The sequence below is a fragment of the Dermacentor variabilis genome, chromosome 2 (assembly GCF_050947875.1).
Source record: "Dermacentor variabilis isolate Ectoservices chromosome 2, ASM5094787v1, whole genome shotgun sequence".
NCBI classification, from domain to species: Eukaryota; Metazoa; Arthropoda; class Arachnida; order Ixodida; family Ixodidae; genus Dermacentor; species Dermacentor variabilis.
In genome coordinates this window covers 106,028,983-106,043,042 of record NC_134569.1, presented here as the reverse complement: position 1 = coordinate 106,043,042, position 14,060 = coordinate 106,028,983, and the positions used below count along the sequence as shown (strand labels likewise).

The 14,060-nt window shown below is 43.5% G+C and overlaps 2 protein-coding genes across 2 annotated transcripts in view; one reads left to right on the top strand and one right to left on the bottom strand.

The window, feature by feature from the left end:
- Positions 1-972: 972 nt before the first annotated feature.
- LOC142572477 (ADP-ribosylation factor-like protein 15) lies at positions 973-13,098 on the bottom strand. Its single transcript, XM_075681628.1, has 4 exons — positions 12,886-13,098; positions 9,879-10,092; positions 8,614-8,810; positions 973-6,207 (listed from the first exon to the last, which is right to left on the bottom strand). The coding sequence occupies exons 1-4, from the start codon at positions 12,946-12,948 to the stop codon at positions 6,076-6,078; spliced, it is 606 nt and encodes a 201-aa protein (XP_075537743.1). The 5' UTR covers positions 12,949-13,098; the 3' UTR covers positions 973-6,075.
- Positions 13,099-13,349: 251 nt separating this feature from the next.
- Positions 13,350-14,060, top strand: part of RPA2 (Replication protein A2) — a 31,419-nt gene continuing 30,708 nt past the window's right edge. Inside the window, exons 1-2 of the mRNA XM_075681627.1 lie at positions 13,350-13,573; positions 13,663-13,712. Coding sequence (XP_075537742.1) covers positions 13,555-13,573; positions 13,663-13,712 — 69 coding nt within the window. The 5' untranslated portion in view covers positions 13,350-13,554. The remainder of the gene's footprint in view (positions 13,574-13,662; positions 13,713-14,060) is intronic.

Below are 14,060 nucleotides of genomic sequence, written 5' to 3'. Positions count from 1 at the left end.
TACTGTGAAGTTAACTAAAATAGTTTCAAAAGCATATTTTATCAGTCTAGAATGATAGTCCCTCTTTGTTGCACTAAGCCCTATTAGCATGGCATTGCTGATGGATCCAGCACCTGCATCCTAACGTACAAAAAGATCTGTTGGTATCCACTATGCCTTGCCAGTGCTCACAGTATTGCCACTTAACACATGCATCTTTTGGTAGACGCGGACATTGTTTTCTGCAAAACCACAAGATAGGCATGCAAATGGCGCTTTTGGCAGAACGCGCACGTGGATTTCTACGAAACGACGTGCTAAGCACGCCCTTAAGTGCAAAATGCAACAGTATTGCAGTAGAGGGACTAAAGCTCTTGCTTGCCCTGGAGATTTCATAGTTGCATTGAGCCAACAAACAGCTTGTATGCCAGCAGCAGGCTGTACTGAAAGGGTCATAGCTTTGCAGTTGCAGAAGTTCTACAACTGCAATGTTGCACCGAGCAGAAAAATTGCAAGAGAGGCGAGGCAGACGGAGCTAATGCTTACTAAAATTTCCTCAGTAACGGCAGAGGCGTGCATGCACTTAAACTAGCAGAACAGTGGTCAGGCACAAAGTAAGAACACGAACCATAATCTCTGCAATTATTTTGAAGCTTGAAGTGTGATAAACGATGGTGCAATCTGGATAGGCACGTAGGAAGTTACAGGAATTTAAATTTTAGTGACTGTCATAACATGGTTCTTTACCCACAGTTTTTCCTCTCAGCAACACTATCTTAATGCTTTACCAACTACCCCAACAGTCAACCCTGCTACAGCTGCAAGATTTGCTTCGTGCTTTCCAGGTACGCTATAACAGTCCTTTAGTAGACCAGTCTTCCGTACTGTCAACACACTCCAGACTTTGAACATAGTTTAGACTATTATCATGTGTCTGGAGTATGAAACTCTAGATGCTGGCAAAGGTTAGACAAGCGACCATCATACGAGGAGTCTTGATTGGCTGGTTTATTTCAACATGATGAAGCCTGCAGATTCTTGACAACTTGCAACTGTCATATCCCAGTTTATCCACTTAAAAACACGAGTCCAGCGGAGAGGAAATGCTAACAGTCCTAGTAACCTGAGCTAGGTACCACACAACACAGCGACAACCAGGCTTTAGAGTGGAAGGAGAATAAAAGCTTGCAGGTACATTGCGCTTGACAAGCACACTCTGTACCAAAAGATTAAAGACAAATGCAGAATAGTAGAACATACAAAGGAAGAATAACATACAATTTCCATAATCAAGACTCTGCTTGAGTGTGCATATTGAATGGGGGGAAAAACTTGGAAAGTCAGATTAAAAGGGATGCAATTATGCTTCGCTTCAGTTTATGATATGTCAGTGCTGAATGGAAGCTGGGCTCAGTTCTTGAAAAGTAAACGCTGACAAACAAAAGTACTTCTTTAAAGGACTCCGGTGTCACTGCGCAAATTCTTGAAAATGTACAGATTCAGCTTTTCTGCAGAACGCAAGGAGAAAAAAAAAAGAAACTTGGTGATTTACATGAAGTAGGAGTAAATAATATATTTGCAGCTTTCATGCTGGCACTTGCTTTGACCAATTGGCAGTCGAGCAAATCATCAATTTATTCAAGGGCCCCTTTAGCCAAGTGTGCCTAATTTGATAGTACCAAATACCCTGAGTATTCCAAAATGCTGAGTTCATTAAGTACACTGGTAAATTTTGCTCTGCACACAGATCAGAGAAAGCTAAATGAACTCTGTGGGAAAGAAATCAAGGAGAGTGTTGGGAGGCTAGCTGGCAAGGCATACTTTTTTGTGAACTTAAACTGCACTAGGGACGAGACCCTGAGGTAGAAGAAGACAGGACGAATGCAGAATGAGAAAGGTATTCTTTTTTGCCTCTGTTTTTTTCATTCAAATGACTTTTTGAGTGATAACTACAACGGGGCTATGAATAAACAAAACTTTCTAGGACGGCAATGGCAATAGTTTAGAAAACATCTCAATGGTATTTCTGTCTTGTTCATAAACTTTTGCTATTGCACACTTGGGTGGAGGAAAGCAGTGACCTGGGACATTGTGATAAATATTCTATCGCACACAATATGACAGATGTCATATTTGACAGGCCAACAGAATCTTTAGCAGCATCCAAATAAACCTTGCAAGCTATAAACAGGTCATTGGCTAGTCTGCAAGTTTTGCATCATGACCTACTTTCTCCGAGAACAATATGAAGTATCTCTGCAGCATGTTTCAATACACGTGGGTATAAAAATTGCATGGGGATATGTGTAAAACAGGAGCATGCAGCAGACAAGAGACATTCAATAAGAATAAAACAAATGCCAATAAAAGCAGCTAACAAAAGGCTGCTTCTGCAGCAACAGAGTATAAAAAGAAGACTAGACTAGACATGATGCTGTCCTTAGTAACTCACCACCTTTTAAAACAGTGCTGTGCAAGTAAACACAAATGTAATCCCCTCGCCTGCATAGTATTGTCCACAGGAAACTTAAAAGCATCCAGCAGGTGTGATGCAGCAGTGCTTAAAGCACTGGTGTGTTGGGTACAGTCTGTTTGGCATGTCCCGCACAAGATCACCTTTTTGGCTTCAGGCTAATCAACAAATGGGGTGGCATACTGTAGAACCCTGCTAATACATTCCTCAAAGAGTTACAACTGGCTCTCATGATACTAACATGTCCACGTAAGGTGTTTTCAGGCTACTGCACTACTGCAGTCACGCGCCTGCAGTGGCTATAGCATTGTGCTGCTGAGCACATGGTTGGGGATTCGACTCCAGACCACTGCAGCCACATACCAATAGGCGCAGAACTCGGCTATGCACTGGGTGCCAGTTAAGCTACTCCAGGCGGTTAGAATTGATTTGGAGGCATAGAACACGTTGGTTGGTCTGCTCAGCTGCATGAATCAATCCTGCTTCCCATGTGAAAAATGCATTAGAGGGTTTCTACGAAACAAAACTGTCAACAAGAATGCCTGCTCATGTAGAACTGAATTGTTGCAGAGTGTGTATCCACTTGATCCTTCCAATATTAAGTGGCCTGTCACAAAAATGCACAGAGCGAATCACAGCTTAAATTGAACACCAAAGCAAGTAGCCGCCACGCAGTGAATGCTGTCGTTAAGGCTGTTCTCATTTCACGTTGTCTGTTCACTTAGTAACAAAGCTTCAGGGCAGCCAAAGGCATTACAACACAGCTGTCTGCTAAAATCAGTTGTCTGTAGTAGCTGGCTTGTAAGTAAGATGAACAGCAATCCCCTAATTGCAAGGAATGACTGAAAATGTTTGCAGTGGCTTGGCACAGTAGACAGCTACACACAATGACACCGTTGTGCCAAACCCACTCCCTTTCTGCAAAAAAAGAAATGTGTGTACCAATTGCTTAGTGTACAGAATGGAGTTCCTGTGCTCCTATGTTCCTTTGAACAGTGGACCAGATTGTACAAATAGGGACCCTCAATCATTATAAGTATGTGCCCAAGGGAACATAATCGTTTAAACAAGGCAAAAAAAAAAAAAGGACAGGTTCTGACATCAGCTTGTCTGAGTATACCCAGAAAGTATTCTTTACTGATTGTGGAAAGCAAAACAATCTATCCGAGATGGCATCTATTCAAATTCTACCCAATTTTTCATGCAGATGCAAATCTGTCCAAAACCTCACATGAAATGCTACAAAAATATTTCAAATTTAGTACCTCAAGTGCAAATTCATCTTTCTCATTTACCCTTGCAGTATTTTCTTGTTACAGAATTACTGTAAAACTACAGTATGCTACCTTTGGTGAAGTACAAGTTGTCATGCTCAGCAGTGTATTCAATAGAAGAGGTCTCGCAAAATGCGTGGTTCGTGAGAACCATGTTCTCTTCGGTAGCAATTTGCTTAACCGAGGGTTTAAAGAGATAGCAAATAAGCATCGCCATTGGCTACAGTTGAAGCGTAGACTGCCTCTCTCCTTCAAAGACCCTTAAGAAGCAACAATTCTTGGCACACCACATATTGAGTGGGGACTGTGTTGAGAAAGAAGTGGCACGAAGTTTTCCTGTGAGAAGAAAAAATTTTAACCACTAAGAGTCACTGCACGGTGCTGATAAATTCTACATAGTTGCATAGTGAAATAAGTGAAACTAGGGGCCATATTATGTAATGACTTCTTCATTTTTTATACTTTTTGTCCTGCGTCATTGGCTGGCATAATGTCGCATTTCCGTTATCACCAGTATAGGCCTCTCGCTGTGATGAGTGATAAGTGAACAAAATGAAATGAAAATAATCCTTACATAATATGGCACTGGGTCTCTACACAGTATTATCTCTGTCAAGGAAAATAAGGAGCCAAGGGGATCTTGCTGCGAAATATAGCCTCAACGAAAATGAACATAACTGATGTTGACAAGAAACAGACAAAAATATATATCTGAAACACATTACAGCGAATAACTCTCAAATGCTACCTTGACTGCCTGAACTTGCGCAATGAACAAATGAGGTTGCAAGGGCAGTAAGTTCACTGCCAGGTTTCTTTTCACCAACATAAGAGAACTGTTGAGAGACTTCTGGTTAATATAGCAATAACTTGGGGCAGTTGAACCTCGCCAACACAGATGCATATATTCAGAAATTCAAAAGCTCGGTGTTAAAATTCAGTTTGTGTGTGCTATGGTGAAATTAATTTTGAGCTCTAAACAACCAAACTGTGACGTGCAGGCATTACACACAAAAAAAACAGACAGCACTGCTTTCCCATGGCAGTAGCAAATGCACGCAGTTGCAATCTTTGGTGTGCTGTTTTGCCACACAGTATGAACACAATATGCAGGGTGGGCGAGCATGCCAAGTCTAGTTTGTGCGACAACAAAATGGCTTGCATCACAGCAAACAGTGAGCTACAGATTAAGAGTAGACCACGAGTTCTGAAGCCTGCACCTGCAGGCTTGATTTAAGAACAGAGGAATGCCTACAATGCGGGAAATGTGAGCACGCATTTCGGCTGACTTGTAATGTGCGCTTGGATGCATGCTCTTCACTGGGACAGGCCAGGGATAAAACACTACAGCCGTGTCAGGCCATGCAGTGGGACGTCATTAATGCCGATGTCTGCACGGCCCCCAGATGGAACTATCACAACTGCATGCCATAGCAAATACTGTGTACAGCAGTAAGACCACTTAAAACAACACACACTGCTTGAAACAAGGACGCCAGGCTGAAACGCAGTCAGATTCAGAAGGTGGTAACACGTTGAGCTTATGACGGGCAGAAGTAGCCAGGTGCGGTTGTGCTGGACTGACCAGGCCAAGAAAATGGTTGCAAGGTGACATTTCACTCTCTGTAGATTTGGTACGAACATATTTAAAATGTCTCTCTTCTAACATATCATTGTCAATGCACAACTGTCTATTACCACTCATCTTGCGAATGCTCGGTGTAATGCCGAATGCCAAGCAGAGCAATACACTTGAATGAGTAATTCAATGCAAAACCCAATACAGTCACCATAGTGATTGATGCAGCTGAGGCCAAGCCATGTCCGCCATGCATGGCTGTTCAGCTGAACCCTAACAACATTTTGGGAAATCCTGCCAAAGCACTTGCTAATAAGTGCTTACAGGTACCAACATCATGTTTAGTCTACCTCAAGTGGCAGCAGACAGAAGTATGGTGTGGTTTCTAACAAAGGTTCACCGTGTACACCCTGTTAATCTCGTTGCATATGTCTTATCAACACTCGCACATGTTTTGACAAGCAGATGAGGTGCCAAGCTTTGGCAGCACTAATCGCACAAAGTCTGTTTAGAAGAAAATGAGGCGAGCCGCTGCGAAGCCAAGTGGCACTCCACATGTCAGGTAAGAAGAGCCTTGGTGCCATTTACAGATAGGCAAATTGTAAAAAGAAACTTCCAGTGAGTTTCGTGTCAGGAAACACAACTGTGCCGGAGGATGATGGTCAGGGTGGTGAGGAATACATCTGTTCGCAACACATCTGTCGTTACGGTGGGGGTGAGGCCAAGCACCGCCCTTGAGCATTTCATACAGGCGCGTCTGTGGCTCGATGCTACTTGATGGATGCCGTCATGTAACCAGTGAGCATTTCAAGTGCCTTGAGCACTTCCTGACGCTGGCCCCGGGAACAAGACAACACTGCTGATTTTCGACCATGCATCAGGCCTTCAAGCAGTTGCTCCACCTGTTGACACAGGACAGACAGTAAAGAGATGTAGATGCCAAATGAATTACGCGCTAAGCTATAGGATTCTATCATAATGTGATAAAAACTTAATGTCAATCATGGCTGCTCGCTATAAAGACAGAGGACGAGAAAGAGCTATATAAAGATTTTGTCCTTCTTTTATGCCTTTTAGCAAGGACTGGTGATGGTTTGTTGCTTCTGTGCACAGAAAACAAGGACTTGGCGAAACACGTTTAACCCCCAATTTCTTAAAAACGGAGTCTTCACTTTGTATCTTGTACGCTGCATGTGCTATTAGTTGAGGGCTGTGGCTCAACTTTCAAAAGATCTACAGCAAAGTTTCTTTTTTAGTTTTCCAAGATACCAAGTGCTCTGCTGAATATTCTGTTCACCCCATCACCATGACAGTAGCAAGCAGGTAAGAAATAGAACTTGGGTGTTCACTGTTAGCTGAACAGACAAAGATAAACAAATTACTTTCTGCAAAACAATCACATGGAACTCTTGGTCATGCAGTAGACCCTCGTTAAACCGTACCTGCTTAAACAGTAGTTTCGTTTTAAGAGTAGTGAAGTCAAATCCCCAACTCAGCGGTCATTTAACATAATGTGTTTTGTATCCGCATAAACCATACCAGCTTATTGCGTACATATCGGTTAACACTTTTCGTTGCAAAAACACGGCGGTGCGTCGTCTTTATCGGGGGCGCGACCTTGGCAGAACAAGCCTCAGAGATCAGAATGGCCTCCAAGCGCCCTGTGCGTTTGCACGTGAAGCCACATCAACATCATTTCGGCGCCGTGCCAGAGTCCGTTGTGGCATCGTGCAAACAAGGACTCGTGCCATACCGAAGCTCAGATAAAAAAGACGCTGGGTGCTCAGCATAGAAGAAAAATTAGACACACTGTTTGTGCTATCGAACATGACACGAAAAGTCGGCGCTGGCACGCGACATGGGTCTACTGTTGACTATGGTGTGGCATTTGGAAAGTGAAGAAGTTGCTCGGTAGTGCTGCTGCGACCGTGAAGAGATGCTGGCTACAAGGTTCGACTTTTCGCTGTCGTTGCCTCTGTTGTTGCTGAAGTGTCGCCTAGCGACAGTGATGAGGGCAACACAGAAAGCGACAGTACGGGCGATTCAGGCCCGATAGTGGCAAAAGCTGTGCATTACGTCAGGCTCATGAATGCAATTGCCGCGATGAGAACAGCACCACCCAATGAAAAAGGCGCCCCGCGAGTTCTGCAGCACTACCGCCCGTGTGCACAGAGAACATGCAACGCCAACGAGGACTCTGCCATGCGAGTGTTTGCCGAGAAGAGGGGGCTGGCTGAAAAGCTGGCACGCAGCTTCAGTAAGTTTGAGACTGCTGTCATCGCTGCTAGGCTGCCGCGGCATCAAACGAAAATAACAATTCTGTCGCGCGAAGTGAATAAATACTGCATGTTTTTTCCCTTTTCATCGCACTCTCTCCGAGTTCCGTTTTTGACAGGTAAGTGGGTGATCTCATGCTATTTCGGTTAAGCAGTTCTACCGTTTACTACATATTTTTTCTGAGCTCCGGCCAACTACGGTTTAACGAGGTTTCACTGTAACAAATCTCTGTGCAGACGGAACAGCAGTCTGAGTGATAACTTCACAGGTTAGCTAAATTTACACATACATACGAGAGCTTGTTAGTATAAATGCAAGAAATGTGCACAGGAAATCACCACAGATAGGGAAGCAAGCAGAGTATGAATCGGGAAGTTGCTGGCTCTACTAGACATAGTTTTGTGTTGGCATTTTCAGTGGAACCTGCAATGCAAAGGTTTTCATGTTACAAGCAGCAGTTGGTTTCTGGGCTGCAGGCACTAGGAAGCTACAACTCAAACCAATGTCTCCAATACAATAAGCTTCTCAACAAAGTCCACTCTTACCAATACCAGTCATTGACTCTTACCATCCATTTCCTCACGCTAAAAGCACACTCACCTTCACGCATAGTATCTCGTCTCTGGAAGGATAACAGGCACCCAATCCAAGATACATGGCTCAAATCCAAGCTATTTTACCTACACGTTTCTCCTATTCCACTTGTAAGAACCTCTTTGTGGCAAATTGACTTGAAAGGAAATGCGTTTATGGTCACCAATATCTTCCCTATTTGAATTAGTCCTCTGGAAAAGTTTCATGTAATAAAAGGTTAATTGACAAATCCAAGCCATCAATTAATTTGGCCCTGAACCAGGACAATATTTTCTCCAATTGTGAAATAAGCTTTCCTAGGATGTCCATATTGGCCCTTCTATAGCAATCCTCTACAGTTAAGTGGATGGGAAATCTTCCTTCCTTCAATATCTACTTTCACCATCAAGTAAAAAGCAGTAGAGTATGGCTTTGGGCACAATAACACGCAGGCCCACCTGTGCTTGAGTAGCGCAGCCCGAAAGGTCAGCATGGGTGGCCAGCACAACACAGGGGCGCCCCTTCAGCTGTGGCAGCACTTCTGCCAAAGTCTGGCGGGATGCCTGTAAGGAAGCTTCGCCACCAGCGCCATCCAGCACGAACAACACTCCATGTGCGTCCCCAAAGTACTCCTGCCAGAATGGCCGTACCGAGCCTGCATGACGGTGTCAAAGACCATTTATCATTTGCCAGCTTTAAAGGGCTCCTAAAACACCTCCGACATTTTGAAGACAACTCAAATAAACTCATATCCGGGTACACAGTGCCATGATGATTATTTCTGAGGAACTTGGCAGCACGGAAGTCACAAATTCATTAAACAATCCTGTGCTCCTTTTCGGGCTTTTCTGGTTCCTTCTTCACATGTAATGCCAGCAGGGTCACATGCGTAGTGCTACCAGGGTAAAAGCTGTCAGTTGGCTGACTGACTAGGGATGAGAGCTCCAATGTTACAAGAGCTGGCTGTGTGTTCTCAGAAGGGATGAGAGTTTTCCAAATGTGCACCACAGATCCATCTGTAAAGCTTCCATTCAGTCGGCGTTGCACAGAGGGCGACCAGAGGTGAAAAATAGTGGTGCCTTCTCTGGCTGACTAACACGGCCCGTATCTTTTGTTGCGCAGCATGAACTATGTGTGGTGAGGAGCAGAGCATATATGTGGGAAGGGTTACAAAGGCCAGCGAGAAACTGCAGCAACTGCATAATGGTTCATGAAACGCTTGTAACTTTGCTATTGCAACACCATTTTGAAAAATTCATATCACTGTACATGCATTCAGAGGCTGTACATGGCTCGGTGTGGTTTATGGGCGCTTTAATGCAGTCAAATGGGTATTGGCGCCTGCATTCACAGAAAAAGCAGCTTAATCCTTATAACAAGGGGAATGCAACGAGTACAGCAAGATTAGGAGAAGAAAATACGACTGTGTAACAGACGCATAGTAGAGGAGATGCCACATGTACCAAAATACACTTCCCTCCACTTCAAAGCAATTCACTGACAAAATGTGCATCCCTGCATGCAACTCAAGGTTTCCTTTAACCTAGGTAAGTACAGCGGCAGATCGGTGAGGACCAATGGCATAACACCGACATGACGAACGCGCATGCATTTGCGAGATCAGCGAGGTCAGTCTATTGGCAGAACTTGTAGCTTGTTTCAGTAACTATTGGTGTTTGTGAGTGCAGTGGCCAACGAAAAAGGTCAGTGAAATGGCACGTACCACCCAGTTCCTTGATATTGAGCACAGTATCATTGACTGGCAGCGTCTTGATGTTGAAGCCAGTGGTAGGCTCAAGGGCATCCCAAGGTTCCCCCACTAATGTGGCCAGGGCTGTAGATTTGCCCGCACCCGTAAGACCCAAGCACAGCACCTCGTACTGATCACGAGGCTCTCGACCGGGGACACTCCCGCTGCACGTCAGCCACCGGCAACACTGCAGTGCACAAAGGGGTCATCATGGAGTTGACCTAACAGCCAGAATACTTTCTTCAGTGGTGATACAAACAAGACTTTTCGAAAAGGTTACAGGAAGATTTGAGACGTGAATTGACGAGTGGGTGAGTGACGGAAGTATACAAAACTTCTACTCATGAGAAAAAGCAACCTATCTGCCACTTCATAAGTGCAACAGCTGCCGCTCTAGTTGACTTAATACTTGCCTTAGTATTCCTTCGATAATTCAGTGTTAAACTTCACTGTGCTTAGGAGCGAGTTCATGCAAGGAACAAATGCATGTAGTGCATACTGCCGTACAAGTGTACCTAACCAACCTGCGTAAAGGTAGAGTGCTCAGTGATTGAAACACAGTACTTGGAGCGCAAGGCTGCAGGCACTTTTTGCGCCACTGGTGGCTGCTGGGGATGTCGTGCTAATTCACTGTGGTATGCGATGAAAGCGGGGGCTTTGTGACCCATTGCGGCTGATTTTGATCCCCCAGCGCTCCTACAGTGCTCACTGGTGGCGCAAAAAAGCACCGGCTGTCATGCAGCTCAATTATTATGTTTGAATCATTGAGCACAGAACATAAGCACAAAAAAAAGAAAACACCAACATGTGTACCGATAGTCTCTGGGTTGCATTTAAAGTATAGTTCACTTTAAAGATACATAACACTTCACAAGCACAGAAAGCTGCAGCTTATGCATTGTTAGTATGCCACTTGTTACAAGTGCATTTTGTCTTGGTTTTTCTGTATGACTTTCAAAGCTCTCTAGTTGCTTCTTGTGGCTTCCTGGGATTCAAGTTATCTTAGTAAAAAAATAACAAATGGTAATCAAGTACGATTCTCACATCTATAAGGCAAAATTTCCTGGTATCCAGCACTAGAGCACTCACTTAGATCTACAAATGACGTCAGAAGTTTCATGTTAACCCTAAAGTTATCAGCTTTTGGTGCAATGTTGTGTTAAACAAAGCATGGCAATAGGTTTTTGTCCTTTTCTTTCTCGGCAAATTGAGTGACCCGCAGAAGTGTACTAAAATATAGCAATGTGAATTTAAATTCTAACCAGGCATATTTTCGGAGAAATATTCAAATGAATAAGTTGAGATATTTAAAAACAATCACTGCCTATTTGGTCTTTGAAGATAACTATCCACCCACTAGAGCACGACGTCATCTGGTCACACTTGTCCATATATGTAAAGAACCAACTGTGCAAAGTTTTTCTCCAACTCTCCTTTCTTGGTAATTTTTCTATAACTATTTCTAGTGCACTACTAACAACAGTTCATGCACAGTACTCTTGGAAGTGGCCGCATGAAATATTATATCATGAGAAGCCAACAGACACTGACACCAAGGACAACATAGGGGAAATTACTTGTGCTTAATAAATATTGTTAAATGAAATATTGTGTTTTCCTCGTGATTCTGTTTTTCTGTTATTTCTAGCATATCTAATCTCATTCTGCAGTTTGTCCAAGTTAATTGGAAAAAAAATATAAGAGGCAAACATCCCTTTTCGTTTTCCACAAACAAACAATTACATAGTTCTAAGAATCTGTTCAAAAATACACCTGGTTGTTTCCACATTTGCCTCCCTGATCCTTTGCCCTGCTCTCTGTGCTTTCTCTGTAATGAGGACGACATGACTGACCACTTATTTTCGTCGCGCCAATGCTACGCAACTTCGAGAAAAGGAATTTTGGACATTTCCACGCTTGGTCTGGGGCTAAATGCCCACCCCCTTCCCCCTTTTATTTTTCCCCGGAGCTTCGTCTCTAAGGTTCAGCTTACTATTCTTATCTTATATTATTTTATTAGTTCAAAGCTATAGTCATTTTACGTTTTTTTTTTTTTTCCTTCTCATCACGTTACAAAATTCATTTCTTTACCTGTAAATTTGTAACATAAAGTTTAGCTTTTTTCATGGTGTGTGCGTTTCACAAGTGCTCGAATTTTGCGACTTTGAGATTTCTATTACCATTTTGCCTTGTCCACTCAATTCTTGGCCAATGCACCTCATAGTGGGTATGATCCATCAGATGAAATGACAAGTGCTGCTAGTAAGTTCACGGTGTTATGTGCCAGAAAACTGAGAAAATATTTACATTGTGAATACCTTAAACAAAATAGTTTACGAAGCACACATAATAGAGAGCATCCACACATTTACCGGGGCCTTAGCTAGTCTTGTACACTTGGTGGTTTTGTTTTCAGTAAGAGGTTTCTCCGCAGCCAGAAATCTCGCAAAGCAACAGGTCCGATTCAGATTCCTTTTTTTTTTTGTGTGTGTGTGTGTGCTCCATTTCTTTCTTTTTCATTTCGGTGAGCGGTGCATAGTGTTTTGGCATTGTTTAATAGATGTAAACAAGCTGAGAATTTGGAACCTATGCACTCTTCGAATGAACGAAATAAAAAGCCGCCACTTTGAGTCAGATGTGTTAAAAACCAGTTCATTTACAACTGAAGAAATAAAACAAATTGCTGCCGCGTGTGTCAAGCACCGCCTACACGGAAGTATATCAAGCCGGCAATATATAAACATTCTTCACACCGCGACACTGAAAGGTCGACGGCCGCGACCTTTGATAAGAGAAAAAACTCACAAATAAAGTAAAATGTTTACTCGAAAGAATGAAAGCCATCGGCGTAGGTTAACGCTTCGCGGTTCATGTCACATTGAAGACAGAGCGAGCTACTTTCTGTAAACCAGGAGAGTTCAACTCTTTTCGACAACACAACTCAGTTGATGCAGGGCTGTTTCTACGAAGAAGCACTGACCCTTCGAAAAGCGGTACGACAGCCAGCAAAGCCAAGTTGCATGTTCTCGACGACTTTTGGCATTGTGGGGGGTTTCCTCGAAGGCGCCCGACGAGCCCACCACGATCACTGGCGGCGAGTCTCTGCGGCACCTTCGAGGAAAGGCCTACGGACGTTGACCAGAAAACACACACGACGGCAGCTTACAGCGCCATTTTTCAATGGGCAAATTGTCCGTAGACATATAAATAGAAAAAGTGGCCTTGCATAGAGTGTTTAATGCTGTCAACTAGTGGACATATCATCTCCCTTCGCCTTCTTTTTCTCGTGTTTATTTCGTCATTTTTAGTCAGTACACCAAATAAAAGAAATTAGACGTTAGTGGTATCCAGTAAAAACATTGAACATACTTTTATTGCTGATGTTGTTATTCTTGGTATCTGTTTTGACTCAAGAGGGAACCACCTTGAAATTGCCGTTGATTTGTCCATTGCTTTAATACATTCTGGCGCGCTCGTACTTGCTCGTTGTGCTCGTCTTGTGCGGACTGATGTAGTGGGCTTATCATACATCAAAAGCGCGCTAACTCAAGTTGTTAAAACACATTTACTCACCTGCGATAGGTGGTTTTTGTTAGTTTTGTAGCAAGCACCAACTGTGTTGTGATCTTTTCATTCGCGCTACCTCACCATGGCAGCGTGGGGCGATGGTAAGTGCCTGCGGCTCCTGCAGTAAGCCGGATTGAATCTGCTAACGATGTAACCAATGCAAAATATACTACATTCTTGTATATCGCAGGTGGAGGCTTCATGCCACCGGACTCCCAGGACACACCACAGCGCAAGGCTGTAAGTGTCGATGCTGAATGTGCGTCGATTTCGCGCCTGAAAATACGTCACTTCGCACTCGGATCCAGCGCGAGCAGGTGTTGAGACAGCTATTACTTGACCCCAATAGAGCCCATATTAAGACCAGCAGACAAAGAAGGGGAAAAAAAAACGAGTGTAAACCAACACTAAGCATGTTTTATAGCCAACTTTGCTGCTCGTTGTTTTATATGATGACGGAAACTACTGAAGAGAAACGCGCGTAAAGGGGCTCTAGAACTTGTGATCCGTGGCCCATTTGGGACAACAGTTTGTGAAGATACCTTTATTCGCTACTATGCTTGCTAATCTTCGTCGCTTTTATCTACA